This window comes from Borostomias antarcticus, assembly GCF_949987555.1.
Source record: "Borostomias antarcticus genome assembly, chromosome: 10".
NCBI lineage: Eukaryota > Metazoa > Chordata > Actinopteri > Stomiiformes > Stomiidae > Borostomias > Borostomias antarcticus.
Genome location: NC_140243.1, coordinates 6,545,010 through 6,563,866, shown reverse-complemented (window position 1 = coordinate 6,563,866; position 18,857 = coordinate 6,545,010). Strand labels below are relative to the sequence as shown.

The 18,857-nt window shown below is 45.8% G+C and overlaps 1 protein-coding gene across 1 annotated transcript; it reads left to right on the top strand.

Annotated features, from left to right (window-relative positions):
- Nucleotides 1-1,548: 1,548 nt before the first annotated feature.
- On the top strand, nucleotides 1,549-7,358 carry hapln4 (hyaluronan and proteoglycan link protein 4; the record flags this gene model as incomplete). The annotated part of the gene is made up of 5 exons (XM_084443917.1): nucleotides 1,549-1,581; nucleotides 3,178-3,304; nucleotides 4,354-4,716; nucleotides 5,577-5,879; nucleotides 6,991-7,358. The coding sequence occupies 5 exons, from the start codon at nucleotides 1,549-1,551 to the stop codon at nucleotides 7,356-7,358; spliced, it is 1,194 nt and encodes a 397-aa protein (XP_084300043.1).
- Between the last annotated feature and the right edge of the window lie 11,499 nt (nucleotides 7,359-18,857).

The following is an 18,857-nucleotide window of genomic DNA, read 5'->3' as shown; positions in this document are numbered from 1 at the left end:
TCTTCTCTTGATTGTTGACTTTGACACATAGGCTCTATGCGTACCTCCTGGGGAGTGTTCTTGATCTGGACAATTGTTGTGAAAGGGCCTTTCTTCACCAGGGAAATAATTCTTCTGTCATCCAAACATCTGATCCTGTTACGGTTCGCCCGTCCTCGCCTCCACGTCCGTCTCTCTCCTCTCCCACTAGGCGCTCATCTGCGCGTCGCCTCGGACCGGGCACGGCGCTACAGTTCCGGAGTTTCCCCCGGCTACCGGTCACTCCCGTTCCCGTTCCCGTTCCCGTTCCCGTTCCCGTTCCCGTTCCCGTTCCCGTTCCCGTTCCCGTTCCCGTCTCCTGCCGACTCTACCCTCTCGTTCCTCTCACCTCTCGGGAATCGGACTCCGAGGTTCCCAGCACGTCAGCGCGAGCGCACCTGTTCCTCTGCTCACCTGTTCCTAATCACTCATCACTACACCTGAGTCTGCACTTCATTCCTCGCCAGATCTTACCATAAGTGAGTCGTGCCAGCCTGCAGAGCCCTCACCCTGCGCCACCTCCAAACCTCTCCAGCTCCCACCAGCACTGTGTCTTATTATTTAGTGGCAGCATTTTTCTGGTACCTATTTTTTCCTCCCTTATTATTTCGTGGCAAACCATGTTGTGGTTCCCCTCTTTTGTTCCATTAAACCGCCCCTCCGGGCTTGAGCCTGTTCATCCGCCTCCTCCATTGCTGTGCGACTAGCCAAACCTAACAGATCCTGTTTTTTATTTTAAAAGAAAGAGACTATGGCTGCAACTAATAATATTTCACAGGGTCATTATTGTTATTGCTGAAGGAATCACTTTAAATCTGTGGGCAGTAGTGATGTGTCATTCAGGGTAGCCTACAGTAGGCTAACGCCAGTATTTTATATTTAAAAGAAATCTTGTTTTGTTGACTTGAAGACACAAAAACAATTCTCAAAAGGATGAAGTGAAAGATATTTTCATAGATGTTAGCATTTTGTTCAGTGTAAGGCAGAAAGTAAAAAAACAAACAACAACCCTTCAACAAATGTTGTACAGACCCATGCTGTAGCCTATGAATTACATAAAAAATGTGGTATTCATAATAAAATAATGTTATTAAACTTGTGATTATGATAAGTTACATTTAACACATCAGTGTTATAAATGAATGACCGTTAGTCTATAAATTAATGTTATAAATAAAAATGTTATGAATTACATTTTACGAGGATACATTCATATTAATCACAATACAAATTAATTAGCCAATTGGCTTTATTCTTGAATATAACTAGGCTAATAGGTCATAGGTGACACTCAAAAATAATTTTAGGGAAGTGTAATTTAAGTTTTAACTACTTATACGTCATTGACCCATATATATATGCACCCACAAATTAGGCTACATTGTTACGCTATAAACATTCTTGATTTCAGTGTGGTGCTGTAAAACTTGCACGCTTTCACCTCATTATGCTGATATAGTTGCGGGACCCGTCCAACTATCCTGGGTGATCCAGGATCCGTCAGCAGTTCCGCCGCACTGCCATACAGGAATGGGACACGAAACGACTACTGCAGTGGAGGATGTGAGTCAACTATTGCAACATAGCCCACACGCCGCGACAGCACCTCCAAATTCACCCGCACAGACCTGCTAAAACGTAGGCTAATGGTAAGAGAGAAGTTTTCATGTCGTCGAATGGTTTGGCGCTGTGCGTCATGCGTCACATTTTTATTGCATGGGAATGTCATTGTAGATTCCGACATTTCTGCTAACCTTGATGTTAGGCTGGCTAGAGACAACCTAAACTGCATGTAGGTGTAGGACAGTTGTGCATGTAGCTAGAATAATTATAGGTACATTATCCTGGTATGCTTGAATTTGGACAGATTCTGAGTCAGTCAGAGTATTGCAGGACAGTCATCCGAGCATCTGCAATCCGCTGCTGCAATCAATCTTTCAGTAGGCTATTAGAATCTATTTTAATTGTCTAATAAAAATGTATTTGAATGTATATCGCTAAATACTGTAACATGGCATTCATGAGATAGCGCTGACGTAAATGCTGTTGTTATGATATTACATAGTCGATCCTCTGATGAGTCAACCAATGTTCTAGATGCACCTCCTGTTATATCACGCCAGCTCCTCATCTGCCCCCAGGGGTCCAACACACACTGCCAAGTGATGCCACATTCCAGACCGACTCGCCCACATTCCAGACTGACTCTCCCACATTCCAGACTGACTCTCCCTCATTACTGACTGACTCCCCCACATTACAGACTGACTCTCCCTCATTACTGACTGACTCCCCTACATTACAGACTGACTCTCCCTCATTACTGACTGACTCCCCCACATTCCAGACTGACTCTCCCTCATTACTGACTGACTCCCCCACATTACAGACTGACTCTCTCTCATTACTGACTGACTCCCCCACATTACAGACTGACTCTCCCTCATTACAGACTGACTCTCCTACATTACAGACTGACTCTCCCTCATTACTGACTGACTCCCCCACATTACAGACTGACTCTCCCTCATTACTGACTGACTCCCCCACATTACAGACTGACTCTCCCTCATTACAGACTGACTCTCCCACGTTACAGACTCACTCTCCCTCATTACAGACTGACTCTCCCTCATTACTGACTGACTCCCCCACATTACAGACTGACTCTCCCTCATTACTGACTGACTCCCCCACATTACAGACTGACTCTCCCTCATTACAGACTGACTCTCCCACGTTACAGACTCACTCTCCCTCATTACAGACTGACTCTCCCACGTTACAGACTGAGTCCCCCACATTCCAGACTGACTCTCCCACATTACAGACTGACTCTCCCACGTTACAGACTGACTCTCCCTCATTACAGACTGACTCTCCCACATTACAGACTGACTCTCCCACGTTACAGACTGACTCTCCCACATTATAGACTGACTCTCCTACATTACAGACTGACTTTCCCACATTACAGACTGACTCTCCCACATATCTCTCTCCTCCGTGCTGCACTCTGTACCCCCCCAGCATCCCCTCGTACACAACCTAAACAGGAAGACCAGTGACTACTATTAACATTTTATGTGATGCTAATGTGAACTGACCCCAGGGTGCCCTTGTGAATCCCCTCAGCTGTGTCCTTGTCTTCCTCTACAGTTGTCCTCTCAGTCCCCGCCCCTGGGGATGATGACCTTCACCTGCCTAGTCTTGACCTTTGCCCTCTCTGTGTCCACCTTCCCGACTGATACACAGAAGGGGAGGAGGAGAGTGGTCCATGTGCTTGGTGAGGTCTCTTATTCTCCAGCTCATGTTCAGAAATCATAAATAAAGTTGATCTATCTATCTATCTGTCTGTCTATCTATCTATCTATCTATCTATCTGTCTATCTGTCTGTCTGTCTGTCTTTCATAACCTGTAATCTCAATGATTCTTTTCCAGTCACGTACGCAACACATCACTGCAGTGATATGAAGTCATTTTTATTCCAGAGGGAATGACCATAGAAAATCATATCTTGCAACTCTGCCCAGCTGTGTTTTCCTTCAGTAATATGGATGATGGTGATAAGCTATGAAAAACTCCCCCAGACAGGCTTCATCAGGCTTGTGTGTTGTTGTTATTGTTGTTGGTGTTGGCGTTGATGAGTTTGGGAGCAGAACAGAGAACACACACAGAACACGACCTGTCGGCCAATAATGCAAACCAGAGGCCCTGTGGATTCAGGAGGAGGGGGTGGTATTGGGCGGGTAATTCTTGTCTTGGATCAGTTCCATTTTTCTTCTGATGACTGGGATGTACAATCGAGCAGTGAAATGTTTTTTCTTTTACTGTAGCTCCTAGGGGGTATTCACACAGACACTAGTTAGTGCGCACCAAATGAGCTTTGGGCCCGAGAGCGCTTAGTTTAGGCCTGTGTGAACACCGCAATCCCACTCAGGTGCGCACCAAAACAGCCGCACTGAGACCCTCCAGAAGGGGTGGTATTGGAGCGGCTTCAACCGAATTCTTGTGCTGGACACTACAAACAAAATGGCTGACGCCCTATATTGTGCACTATATAGTGAATAGGGAGCGATTCCGAACACAGCTAATGTATCACTTTCGCTTTTGGTGCGCACTAACATATGTGAATACGCCCTTAGATTGTGCACACACTATAGTGCTGGTTCACAAGTTCATTTACTGAAATGTACTTGCGTCTGCTAAAAACGACTAATAAGTAGATGTAAACTTCTGAGTTGGTTCACTCAAAACAACACAGTGTACCAGGACTCTTATATATAGTATAGTGTTACATGGACCCAACTCTTCTACCCTCCTTCTCTGTGTAGAGGACGACACCGGGGCTGTGATCGTGCAGACCGCTCCCGGTAAGGTGGTGACTCACCGCGGTGGCTCCATAACCCTTCCCTGCCGGTTCCACCACGAGCCCGAAAACACCGACCCATCACGCATCCGCATCAAGTGGACCAAAGTGACGGACATGCTGCAGTTTGTGGACGTGTTCGTGGCACTGGGCAGGCAGCAGCGCGCCTTCGGCACGTACCGAGGACGCGTGTCTCTGGAGCAGGCGGGGCCTGAGGACGCCTCTGTGGTTATCCACAATATCACGCTGGAGGACTACGGCCGATACGAGTGTGAGGTCACGAACGACATGGAGGATGACACAGGATTCGTTAACCTCGACCTGGAAGGTCTGGTTGACAAGGCTTTTATAGCATCTCCATGATTGATTGATTGATTGATTGATTGATTGATTGATTGATTGATTGATTGATTGATTGACTGATCGATTGATTGAACTTTTCTTGGGCACAGCACCGCATTGATTTATAAGCATTTGACAAACAACACATTACATAGGACACAGCAGAACATACAAAACAATGGATATGATTATTATCCACTACAATATGTCTACACACTGTATCCTGTACTGTTACTGTAAATATTTTATAGTTCTCTCTCACAGCTGTTGCATACACTATCAACAGCTGTCAACAGCTCTCATAGTGTGTAACATAATAAAACATACTTAGGCTCTAAAATGATTTTCACAAATGAATTACGATACAGGGTATAGACTCACGAGTCTCTAAACACTGTGCTCAACTAGAGACTGATGACATCCATCCAGATTTTGTTGCTAAAAGTGGGTGGAAACAATTTTAAAGATTGAAAAAAACCCTACATTGCAGAACCAATCCAAAGTCTTTAGGGTGGTCCTTCCTAATGGGGCGGTGACATGCAGAAGTTGTGTATTTTCAATATTTTGATTCTCCACTCCAGTTTGTTTCACTAGGGACGAAGATAGGTGGAGCACATGATTTCTGGTAAGGCGGGTACTTCACTCTATTGGAGATGTAAGCAGTGGCTCTGATTGGTAGCGTCGGTTTTCACCGCTGTTCTAGCAACGAAGTTCAATTGAAATGTCTCCAGACTTTCGAGACAGAGATCTCCAAAGTCTGGTATTGTGAGACTATACAGGGTATGACTGGCATTACTTACTATAGATCAGTACTACAACTTTTGTATGTACATTTGACGTCTCCAGGTGTGGTGTTCCCCTACTACCCACCGGTAGGGCGCTACAAGCTCAACTACCAGCAGGCGGAGCAAGTGTGCAGGGGGCAGGACGCCATCCTGGCCTCCCACTCCCAGCTGCACAAGGCCTGGCTGGAGGGCCTGGACTGGTGCAACGCTGGCTGGCTGGAGGATGGCTCAGTCCAGTACCCAATATCCCACCCTCGGGACCAGTGTGGCAGGAAGGACAACCCCGCCGGTGTCCGCAACTACGGTTACAGGCACAAGGAGGACGAGCGCTATGACGCCTTCTGCTTCACCTCTAACATTAACGGTGAGTGTTATGTGTGTGTGAGGGTACACGTGCCTGTTTGCACATAACGCTCTTGCCTCCTCCTGTGATGATGTGTTCACCACAGGTACCGCAGTGCCGTCACGGCCTTCTGCAGGGCTCGGGGATGAAGCCAGACCTTTGTTAAGGACACTAAGGAAGGTTGAAGTCACGAGGGCGCAGCAGTGTTGTTTCACGGGACCATGACAGAATGATTCATCTGTTACCAGGGAATTTAAAACATTCAATTTGAAAAACATGATTTATGGCCAGAGCTGGTGAGCACTAGCTGTACGGTAAGATGGTGGCTGGTGAAAGAAAACAACTTTTTATACATTTTGCGAAAACAAAATTGATTTTTCTTTGCAGTGGACAAAAAAAAAGAAAAAAGTTCTGGTCCTTTGAACACTAAAGCAGTAAATGCCTAATTTCCCCCCAGAAACTTTTTATAGAAACAAACAACTGTCAGTGGTCTGAGATCTCTCCCACACACACACACACACACACACACCCCCGTGAGTTCATTACTGTGGACAGCCTGGTCAGAGATGCGAGCTTCTGGAGCGATTGTGGCCGATACTGTTGCACACACCAGCTGGAAGATATTTACTGAGTGGCCCCCTGGGAAATAAGAGACAACGTTCTTCTGTAACAGGCAGCAGTCACATAAACAAACGGAAAATCGATAGCCAAGTACAGTGTTAGATGGCAGCCTACTTTCGCTCCGCTAGGTCTGGCAACTCTGCCTTTCCTGCAAAACCACAACACTCTTAATTTCGTCATGAGACCATTCCTTTGAATTTGCTGGTTGAGAACCCCATCTTCCCCCGGGGATAGGGAAGTAAAAATGGAAGAGATTAAGAGTAAGTTTTGACTGAGAGTGCTGTCTGCGGACAGAGTATTGCTTTTCGATTGTGAGCGTCTTGCCTGGCCTGGATGCTGGTTGGCCTCATTTGGTATTCTGAACACAGTTTGCAGGAGGGGGATCAGACTCCATGGCCATAGCTGAACCCCCCCTCTCCCGGATGCTGCTGTCTCAAGTCTTCTTCTCTCTCTCTGTCTCTCTCTCTCTCTCTCTCACACACACACACGCACACACACACCCCCGCTCCAGGCAAGGTGTACTTCCTGAAGCGCTTTAAGAAGGTGAACTACGCGGAGGCGGTGAAGGCCTGTCAGCGTGACGGCGCGGTGGTGGCCAAGGTGGGACAGCTTTTCGCCGCCTGGAAGATCCAGCTGCTGGACCGCTGTGAGGCTGGCTGGCTGGAGGACGGCAGCATCCGCTACCCCATCGTCAACCCCCGCGCCCGCTGTGGCGGTCCCCAGCCTGGCGTCCGCCACCTGGGCTTCCCCGATAAGAAGTTCCGCCTGTACGGGGTCTTCTGCTTCCGCAAGAACAAAGCACAACCCACACGGCGCCCAGAACCGAGGAGGATCGACAACGACGGCGCCGTCCCCACGAACACCACTGGGACCGTCTAGGGAGAGAGACTAGGAGGAAGAGGAGGAGGGGTGAAGATCAGCCAAACGACAACATAGCAGCTCCATCCATCGCTTCTAACTGAAACACGACTGACATCACGTGCTAAGATTTACCAGGGATGGGAAGCGTGGCGGTGGTCAAATCAGAAGTGAAATCATGATCTCTGTGATTTGTCCTGTCGTCTGATAAATGAGGTGTCAGTCTGTTCGGTCTTCCTAGGGGGGTGCCAGACACAGCACCCATCACTGGTGAGTGCAAGCTTGAACCAGATCAGGACCCAGACACATATAAGTATAGGAAGCCTCTCGTTACCTTCATCGTTTATCACAGTAGTGGGTGTGGGTATGCATGTCAAATAAAATCAAACTTTATTTATATAGCATATTTCATATACAGAGGCAACACAATGCGTTAAACAGAGAAGGGGGGGACTTTTTGTCTATAATACTAACCCTGATAAAATGTCCAGCATAAATACTACATTATAAGAAACATCACACATTATAAAAAAAATAAATGAATGAATAATATTTATTTAGTTATTTTATCTGAATGGTAAGTGACTATGTGTGGATGTGGTTGTGCGTGTGCATCCATGTGTGTGTGTGTGTGTGGGGGCGTGTATGTGTGTATGCTAAAGTGTGTGTGTGTGCCTCAGACTACAGTTTTCTCTCAGTGTTTTCCTGGGGAAAACTCTTAGTGAGAGAGAAGAAAAGAGCCAGGGAGATGTTGATTAGCGTGTAGAACAGACCAACAGACTGATGATGATGATGACGATAATGATGATGACGACGTGAGAGTGATTAGCTGTAAGCCTACCCAGCTATACCACTATATATGCAGGGTGCCAGCATGAAACCTGGCTTAGCCTGGCATGGCATGAAATGGTCATGGCTTACAGATACCCGGTTTCTACTGTGTTTCGTCCAAGCGCACTGTAGTCCCTCCCATCCGGTTGCCATGTTTGGAAATAATTGGGTAAACCCCTCCATGGTACAGTACACATGCAGTGAAGAATCCAAACTGGCAATGAGAATGAAACAAACTGGCAACTCTACTAGAACACAATATAAGCTTTAAGTAGTAGTGAATACAGCACCTGCTGCTCTACAGTATATTTGCACTCGCTCGTTTATCTTAGCTCTAATGATGGCACTGCCAGCCAGCATGTTTCAATCAGCTGTTTGAAGTCACAGGCTGAGCTACCCACCAGTCCTCTCTTATATAGCTGCATAAGTAGTAGCTGCTTATTTACCTCACATACGCCTATGCAGTCAGCTGTTGCACTCCTTGTTATATTGTCAAATAGCACAATTTTAACATTGCCATTATATTGATTGGCGTATGCATCTATATATAATGTATGTATATTGAAGGCTCTGAAAGTTACTGTTAGGATGCAACCTTTACAGGAAGTAACACAGGAAGCCTTGACCATATTGTTGATTAAATCTAAGATCTGACTATGAGAGATGCTGTCCTCACGTCTTTATCATATGCATTCTGTCTCTTATTTTGAAGTGTTTGTCCATAGGGTGTGTGTGTGGGAGGGGGGGGGCAGTTAGAGTTTAAATGTTCGGACTAAGGAGGGGACACCTTTGTTGGTTGACCAACAGAACAGAAGTGACTGGCGTTGCCATAGCAACATTCCTATGAGCCCAATCAAGTTCATGGTGAACTGAAATCTCTGCTCCGTGGCAACAGAAATAAGGACACGTGTTTTGAAATGGACATCCTGTTAAAGGAGTAGTAAAGGGAAAATGCATGTTTAGCCCTATTTTAAGGTTACTTATGATCATATACAATGGTTCAGATCAAAACGTTGACAAAACTAGCACTTTTGAGAAAGTCTGGTAATTGCTCTACCACCGTTTTGGTCATACAAGGGATGTGGGTGGGCACCTTGAAAAATCTTTCAAAAACATGTTAAACTCAGTTGGCTTTCTGACATATAATTCGCCTTAAAACAGGGCTAAACATGCATTTTCCCTTTACTACTCCTTTAAGTGGGGATTTAAATTTCACACAAACCAGAATCTGTGCCTCTTAGGTTTAATGGACGACATTACTGTGACACATTTCCAAGCCCACAAGAATTTCAGCCAGGGCTGACCGCACCTCACCAACTTGAAACATACACACACCACCAAATACCGCTTTCACTAGCAACAGCACTGAAAGGTCAGCATTTGGAGGGGGGGGTGGAGTGTACGATAGGTGACAGCAGTAGGGATAAGTATGTGAGAGCAGGGACAGCACCAGTGGGCAAACCTTGAGACTTGAATGGATGAAATGCTATTTTCATTTCGTCAGACCTCCTTTCCCAGGGCGTGGAATTAAATTAGGTGACCCTGTAACAATTGAGTGCGCCCCCAGAGTAAACAAAAAGGAATGGGCCCATGCTGGCTTTCATTTATGTCTCATTTATCAGGCTCTGCCAGGGGTCAGGGGTCGGGTTGTGGACTTGAACCCATACTGCAGAGGGATACCTGTACCTTCCCTTCCAAAGAACCAGCAGCCAGGCAGAGCATTCCCCATCTGCACCACCCTACGGTATACTGGACCCTGTGATCATACTGTAGCTACACCTTTTATACTTGACACTGTGATCATACTGTAGCTACACCTTTTATACTTGACACTGTGATCATACTATAGCTACACCTTTTATACTTGACACTGTGATCATACTGTAGCTACACCTTTTATACTGGACCCTGTGATCATACTGTAGCTACACCTTTTATACTGGACCCTGTGATCATACTGTAGCTACACCTTTTATACTTGACACTGTGATCATACTGTAGCTACACCTTTTATACTGGACCCTGTGATCATACTGTAGCTACACCTTTTATACTTGACACTGTGATCATACTGTAACTACACCTTTTATACTGGACCCTGTGATCATACTGTAACTACACCTTTTATACTGGACACTGTGATCATACTGTAGCTACACCTTTTATACTGGATTGTAATGTTTCAAAGGTGCAGAAAAAGAAACAGATGGAGGCAGGTTTTCAGAATAATCCAAACTTGGTCTTTATCTAGAATTCGACTTGGCCTGACAGTCAGGGTAACAGACAACTCAACAATGAATGACAAACACAGAACAGCCTAAATACACCCGTGGACTAATGACACAATGGGAAACAGCTGGAGAGACCCAGGAACACCCAGTGATGACAAGAGTGGAGACAGCTGGGTAGAGAGGGGAGGGGTCACCAAGGGAGGAGGACATCTAGTGGACCTGGAGGGGAACACAGAGACAAGAGGTTAAAGAGAGAGAACACAAGACATGGGCGGGAGACATGGGCAAAAAGGGCAAGACCGGGACACTGGACCCTGTGATCATACTGACGCTATACCTTTTATACTGGACCCTGTGATCATACTGTAGCTACACCTTTTATACTGGACACTGTGATCATACTGTAGCTACACCTTTTATACTGGACACTGTGATCATACTGTAGCTACACCTTTTATACTGGACACTGTGATCATACTGTAGCTACACCTTTTATACTGGACCCTGTGATCATACTGTAACTACACCTTTTATACTGGACCCTGTGATCATACTGTAGCTACACCTTTTATACTGGACACTGTGATCATACTGTAGCTACACCTTTTATACTGGACCCTGTGATCATACTGTAGCTACACCTTTTATACTGGACACTGTGATCATACTGTAACTACACCTTTTATACTGGACACTGTGATCATACTGTAGCTACACCTTTTATACTGGACACTGATCATACTGTAGCTACACTTTTTTTTTTAGAGCTGCGTGTATGTAAACATGTTACAATGACACGGCGTGACAGCTCAACCCCAGGCAGGTTGTTTTTTACAGCAGGCTGTTTACTCCACAAGCAGACATAGATAACACAGACTCTTGGAAAATCACAATCACACACCATTTCCCCAAACGACTTTGCCTAATGCTTTATGCATACTTTGTAGCCCAGTGTGTAATTTACAGAGCAGGATGCCGCACTTACTGTACACCTACACATTAGAAACAGTTGGTTAGTGGAGATGACTAATTGTCTAAATTGCAGAAAGTTCCCCCAGAGTGCGACTATATAAATATTCAGCTCTGCTGATGTAATTGAAAACGTTAAGCCTCTAATGAAGTGTTATGTACATGATGAATGGGAGGCAGCACCAGCCTTGCCATGTAAGCCTGCAGAAGAGAAGAGGGAGCCACAGTGTGTTTACTCCTCTCTCTCTCTCCCCTCTCTCTCTCTCCATTCCTGCTCCGAGGCACGCGAGTCCTGCTGTTTGGTTGCTATTGGAAGCTGTCACACGAGCATGCTGGTCTCACTCACTGTTTGGAGAATCCCAGAATGGGTCGACAAAGAGTAGCGGGAGGTTAATGAAACAATCCAAACCTGTTTTCAGCGGGAATGAGGCTGTGTGTGGGTGTGCGCGCGCGTGCGTGCGTGTTGAGGAGAGGTAGAAGAGACAGCAGAAACACAAAGGCAGTGGGTAGAACAGAAAGAAGGAGAACTGGAAGAGTGTGTCTATGTGTGTGTGTGTGTGTGTGTGTGTGTGAGGGAGAGAGAGAGAGGGCGTGAGAGAGGGTGAATGCAGAGTAACTCAGGTCCTCCAATGTGATGAGGAAGAAGATTGCTGGTCAGAAGCTATTATCCTTCTATTGGGAAAAGGGAATTGAGTAGCTCCAGAGGTCTACATACACACGACTGACCCCATCCCTCCACACTGCACCTCCACACCTACAACTAAACACTACTGACCCCATCCCTCCACACTGCAGATAGACTAGATAGTGAGCCTTTATTTGCCCTCCTGTTGTCTAATTCATTCATTGACTCTTCATTAATTCTAATTCATTCATTTACTCGTCACAGGGAAGTGAACTCGTGACCTGTGCAAATAGAGCCCTGTGATGACCATCACTTCAGTCTAAATATGTAACAGTATGAACATTTCATATCACGATTATAGTGACCAAAATTATCACGGTTATCAGTATTATCGCAGTATTATAAAACTGAAACTTTTTAAAAACTAGGTAGCAGCTCCAGCAGGGGTCCCCAGACATCCCTTTCCCTAGCAGCATCAACCAGCTCTGCCTGGGGAATCTTTAGCCGCTCACAGGCCATTGCGGAGATGTAGTCCCACCACCTAGTCCTGGGTCTACCCCGCGGCCTCCTCCCAGCCGGACACGCCTGGAACACCTCCCTAAGGAGGCGCCCAGGAGGCATCCTCACTAGATGCCCGAACCACCTCAACTGGCTCCTTTCAATGCAAAGGAGCAGCGGCTCTACTCCGAGTCCCTCCCGGTTGACTGAACTTCTCATCCGATCTCTCAGGGAGACCACAGCCACCCTCCAGAGAAAACTCATTTCGGCCGCTTGTATCCGTGATCTCGTTCTTTCGGTCATGACCCATCCTTCATGACCATAGGTGAGGGTGGGGACGAAGATAGACCGGTAGATCGAGACCTTGCCTTTTGGCTCAGCTCTCTTTTCGTCACAACAGTGCGGTAAAGCGACTGCAGAACCGCACCAGCTGCTCCGATTCTCCGGCCAAACTCCCTCTCCATGGTTTCCTCACTCGTGAACAAGACCCCCAGATACTTGAACTCCTTCACTTGGGGTAAGGACTCATTTCCTACTCGGAGCGGACAGGCCACCGGTTTCCTGCTGAGAACCATGGCCAGATTTAGAAGTGCTGATTCTCATCCTTTCACACACATCATTTCACCAAGTTTTATATTGAAAACCACAAATAAAATTAGCAGCACTATGCAGTTTTTGTTTGCATAAACACAAAAATAATGTATCTTGTTGAACTTTGGTTGATGCTGGACAGTATTTAGAGTTTTACAAAGCGTAATCAAACACGGTTTTAATGATAATTTTATCACAAGAAATTTTATTGAATGAGTTTATCATTATACCGGTTATCTTTACATCCCTACTTCAGTCATGTGACTTGTTAGCAATGCACAGCGGGCTTCTAACACCCCAGCTGCCCTGATCACCTTGTAGGCCTCGTCTCATCTGCTAAAAGCTCAGCGTGGCTACCCGCCCACGGCCTCGCCACCACCCCCGGCAGGCCTCCGGCCACCAGCGGGAGTTCACAACAACAGGAAAAGGAAATGTGCAAGAAGCCTTTCACCCCCCCTGGCTGGCTACGCGGGCAGACTCTCCGCCTGCTCCTGAGCCAGAAAATCCAGTTGTGGAGGGATGCGAGTAAGCTGTCAGGTTTCTGGATCATCAGTCGCAGTTGTACAACAAAGCCTGGCTGGGCACAGCTGAGAGAGAGAGAGAGAGAGAGAGAGAGAGAGAGAGAGAGAGAGACTTAAAAAGGCCGGTTCACACTGACATTTTGCTGGCTTTACTTCTCGCACTCCTCTGAAAAGCTATTAGTGGGCTGATGCTCTGCCATCCGCACCAACATCATTGTGGCTGTTAATGCATTTGCAGCAGGAGAGATTATCAATGTGACAGAGCCTGAGATGCTGCAAGATAAATCGATGCATATCAACGTTTGACTCGTTAGAGTTGGGGTCTTACTGTATAGGCTACTGTACAGAGAAAAAGCAGAATATGGAGTTTTGTGTTTAATCCTTCCCCCAACTTCGGCTGGGTCATTATTGAGCTTCTGTGGTCATAGTGTCAAAAATATGGTTTGGTCATGCTTGCCAAATAAGCATTACAATGAAACAAGTACACTATGATTCATCCACTAATCTACAAGGCCTGCTCTCATTTCATGGATAAAAGTCAAGTCCACAGGAGTTTACATAACATCTAAGGCCTCATGATTATGACAGAGATTACGGGTGAAGGGAAAACACTGTTAGAACCAAGAGATCTACAGTAATCTCTTCATCACAAGAATAGGCTTTAAAAACAGGCTTCGCTTCGGTAAAACCTGCCTTTGTAGATCCAAGGTCTAGCCCTTAACCTAGCCCCTTTCCCTTCAAAATAGTTGTTGTGAGCTCATGAGCTAACTGGCTATCCTGCTCTTATTGTGCTGGATTAGCATTGGAAGCATTGGAACTGATGTGTCCAGGCAACAAGACCTTCTTCTATCTTAATTTATCAGACATTATTTCATGTCATTTCAATTCACAGCTATTTCAGTGGCATGACTAGCTTCCGTCCTACCAGTCCTGAACAGAAACAAGCCAGCCATGCATGTAAGCCAGGCTGGACCTGGCCTGCTTATACCATCATTTTTTATGTCCAACTATTGTTGAACCCATTCACTTGTTCGGTCCTATGTAAATCCCTCTCTGCAAACAGGGCGGCAGAGTGATAAATAACTATTGTCTTCACAACAAGGCAACAAGGATCAGAAGAGTGTACTATCAACACAACAAGTTGCAATGGCCATGTTCAAAAGGGACATGTCTAACTTTGATGAGGGGTTTAGTTTATCTGACAATCCTTACTTGTTTGGAGTGTTTACAGTATAAGTGAGTTTTCTTTGAATGCTAGCCATTTCAGTTCGATTGTGCTAGCATTAGCATGCCGCTAACATCTGAAGGAAACAGCATGGGATCAGTTTAAAGGAGTAGTAAAGGGAAAATGCATGTTTAGCCCTGTTTTAAGGTTACTTATGATCATATACAATGGTTCAGATCAAAACGTTGACAAAACTAGCACTTTTGAGAAAGTCTGAAAGTCTGCTGCTCTACCACCGTTTTGGTCATACAATGGATATGGGTGGGCACCGAAAAATGAAAAATCATTCAAAAAACATGTTAAACTCTCAATTTCAAAGACAAGAAGCTCACCGAGATGTTAGTTGGCGTTCTGACATATAATTCGCCATAAAGTAAGATTCTTGTTCATCTGGAAAGGCTTTTTTAAATATTTAGCATAGAACTATTTAGTCGCAGCACATACGTGTGTAACTGAATCCGATCACGCGCAATGCCTTGAAGTAGTTCCGCTTCCTGAATCCTCTCTGTGGATTGATCTACACATCTACAACGTTCGCTTCAATACAAGTCAATGGATTTCATAAAATGACCAATAAAACCCTACAGGATTCATACTTTGTGTCGAATTTGATGTCAGAACACCAACGGACACCAATTACCCCCTTGGTGAGCTTCTTGTCTTTGAAATCGAGAGTAAGTCTACACAGCTGGTCCAATCTAGCTATGAGTACTCAGAATTTTAACAATCAGAAGTAGGTTTAGAATCCCTGGTGTAATGTAATAGTCTGTTGTAAATAAATCATGTTTAGAATTTAAAGCATGCCCTGAATTAATGGGTACGAGCATGAAGGTGTCAGTCCCCTCCTCTCCCAACTTTGCGGTCCTTTTCTACTGTCGATATGCCAATAAAGCAGACATGTGTTTCTGAGCTAACATCTTCTTTATCCCTCTTAGGAGCTATGAGGAAAAACCCAGTAATGAGGGGAACCACTGAGGAGGCACTGCAGCAGGAGGCTACCAAGTACCTGAAGGGAGCGTCAGACAGGAAGGGTGGCTGGAGACAGCCAAGAGGCTAGGCTGCAGTAATTGAACATTTGAAATACTCCTGTTTTGAAATTATACCTACAGTATAGAGGTCTCAGTAATTACCCATTATATATTAGGCTAAACTTTGCATGTATTTACCAGGTAAATGTTTAGTAATTGGGGGACTATGAAAGGAAGGGTTACCCAAAAAAATTTCAGAGTGAGTTAATTTAGCAATAGAAATCCATAAACCTGGGCCAATGGGCCTAGGATATAGACAATAAACTGTTTCAGGCTGGAGCAGACAGTGATGTGATGTCTCTATACAAGAGGAGTTTAGAATTCAATATTAAGATACAAAATATTAAGATGGAAAAAGTGAAGCTCGAGGTGAAGTAAGCCTACGAAAAGAAGGTAGCCTATTTCAGTAGACTATGTCATTTATTGCCAGGCATGGGTGCTATAGGCTAACAATTCAACTAAAATGTAGGCTACTTATCTTTGTTCCTAGGAATGGGAAGCTATATATATAGTCTAATAAATCAATGGGGTGCGTTGGGACGTCCCCACCCCACCTACTACAGGCATATTTGGCTAGCTGTCACTCAGTGTTACGTAGCATGAAACATCATAACTAGTCCATCTTGTAGCCATTACAATACTGATTAAAATGATATATGTTTGGATTTGGAGTTTGGATGATATATGTTTGGATTTTTGGATGAGAATGAACATCAATTTTCTTTACTTTTATTCACAGTATGAGAGAAATAGACAGCACACCACTGAGAGAGGACTGTCCAGGGAGGTCTTGGAATTGGCAGCAAGGGATGTAGAGAGAGGATGGTCAGTTCGTGGAGTGGCAAAATCTTACTCTATTAGTAAGACCTCCCTGGCACGCTACATAGTAAAGAGGAGGGACTTGCAGGAGGCAGGAAAGAGACAGCTCCCAGATGTTGGCTATGCTATACGCTATATAAGTGCAGTCCATGTATGCCTACCCTAGCCAAGTATTCAGTCAGAGCCAGGAGAGGGAGTTGAGGAACTACCTCCTAAAGGCAGCAGCAATATTTTATGGGCTAAGCCCAAGACAGTTAATTGAGGAAGTAGCCTAATAAATCATTTAAATAAATATGACTATGCATTATAGTGAACTATGCAGCCTAGGCCTACACATTAGGCTGTATACATTATCTGAGAATTATGAATACAATTACAGCAGGCCTACAACAGGAACTATAGCCTATAGCCTACATTAAAATAAGTACAATTATGTCTACAGTAAGCCTACAACAGGAACTATATAGGCTAACCTAGGCTACTTTATAATAAATACAATTACAGCAGGCATACAACAGGTAAAATAAAAAATATTTCAGTTAATTTGATTTATATTTTATTTAAAAAGGTAATTAGCCTACTATTAGGCCTACAGTACAACAATATTTAAAAAAAATGAATCAATATATTTTAGGTGAGGATGCTGGCCTATGAATCGGCCAAGCAACATGGATGCAAATATCCCCCATCCTGGGATACAGCTGGACTGGCAGGGAAGGACTGGATGATGGGCTCTTGAAGTGGCATCCAGACCTGTCCCTAAGAGCTCCCCAGGCAACCAGCCTATCCCGGGCAGCCAGTTTCAATCCCCACAACGTGGCCAAGTTCTTCAACAAACTGGGATCTGTGATGGATTGAACGTGGAGGAGACTGGCATGACAACTGTCCAGGTCCCAGACAGGATTGTTGCGAAGAAGGGCATGAAACAGGTCTCTCTCTGTCTGTGCTTGTCTATACTTAAAGATCTTTTTTGAGCCTTTGAGCCCAACGTTAATTGGATCATGTGACATTGTGCTTTTAAGATGGCGTCTCATTATGTCACTTTAGTCTGATGAAGAACAACATGCACAAAATGTCACTCTGATACTTTTAGGTGCAATAAATCAGTGAAAATGGAGCCTAGCAGTGTACGAGGTGTTTCTTTCTCTTCATCAAACAGGTTGGGGCCATGACCTCGGGGGAGCATGGTGACTGTTGTGGCCACAGTCAGTGCACAGGGAGACGCCCCCCCCCCCATGTTCATGTTCCCCAGGAAGAACTTCTGGCCACATTTCATCCAGGCCGCCCCCCATGGATCAATTGCCGCTGCCAATGGCAGTGGGTGGATGCAGGAGGAGGAGTTTGTGATGTTCCTCAGGCACTTTGTGGATCACACCCAGGCCAGCCAATCACACCAGGTTCTCCTTCTTCTTGACAACCACTCCTTGCACTGCAGTCTAGCAGCCATCCAATACTGCAAGGAGAATGGAGTCGCCCTCCTGATGTTCCCGCCCCATTGCTCACATAAGCTGCAGCCGCTGGACAGGAGCGTTTTTGGGCCTCTGAAGAGACAGGTCAACATCTCCATGGATGCCTGGATTAAGAGTCACCCCGCGAGCCCAGCCACCATCTACGACATTTCCCTTCGTAGTTGCCCAGGCTCTACCAAAGGCTGCCAATCCTGGGAACATTACATCAGGATTCCAATGCACAGGGATCTGGCCATTCAACACAGCCATTTCTCTGCTGACGACTTTGCACCCAGCTTCATCACTGACAGGCCAGCTACCACAACCTCTGCCACCCCTGGTCCTGCTACTACCACCCTGCCACCCCTGGTCCTGCTACTACCACCTCTGCCACTCCTGGGCCTGCTACCCCCACCTCTGCCACCCCTGGGCCTGCTACTACCACCCTGCCACCCCTGGTCCTGCTACTACCACCCTGCCACCCCTGGTCCTGCTACTACCACCCTGCCACCCCTGGTCCTGCTACTACCACCCTGCCACCCCTGGTCCTGCTACTACAACCCTGCCACCCCTGGTCCTGCTACTACCACCCTGCCACCCCTGGGCCTGTTACTACCACCCTGCCACCCCTGGGCCTGCTACCCCCACCTCTGCCACCCCTGGGCCTGCTACTACCACCCTGCCACCCCTGGTCCTGCTACTACCACCCTGCCACCCCTGGGCCTGTTACTACC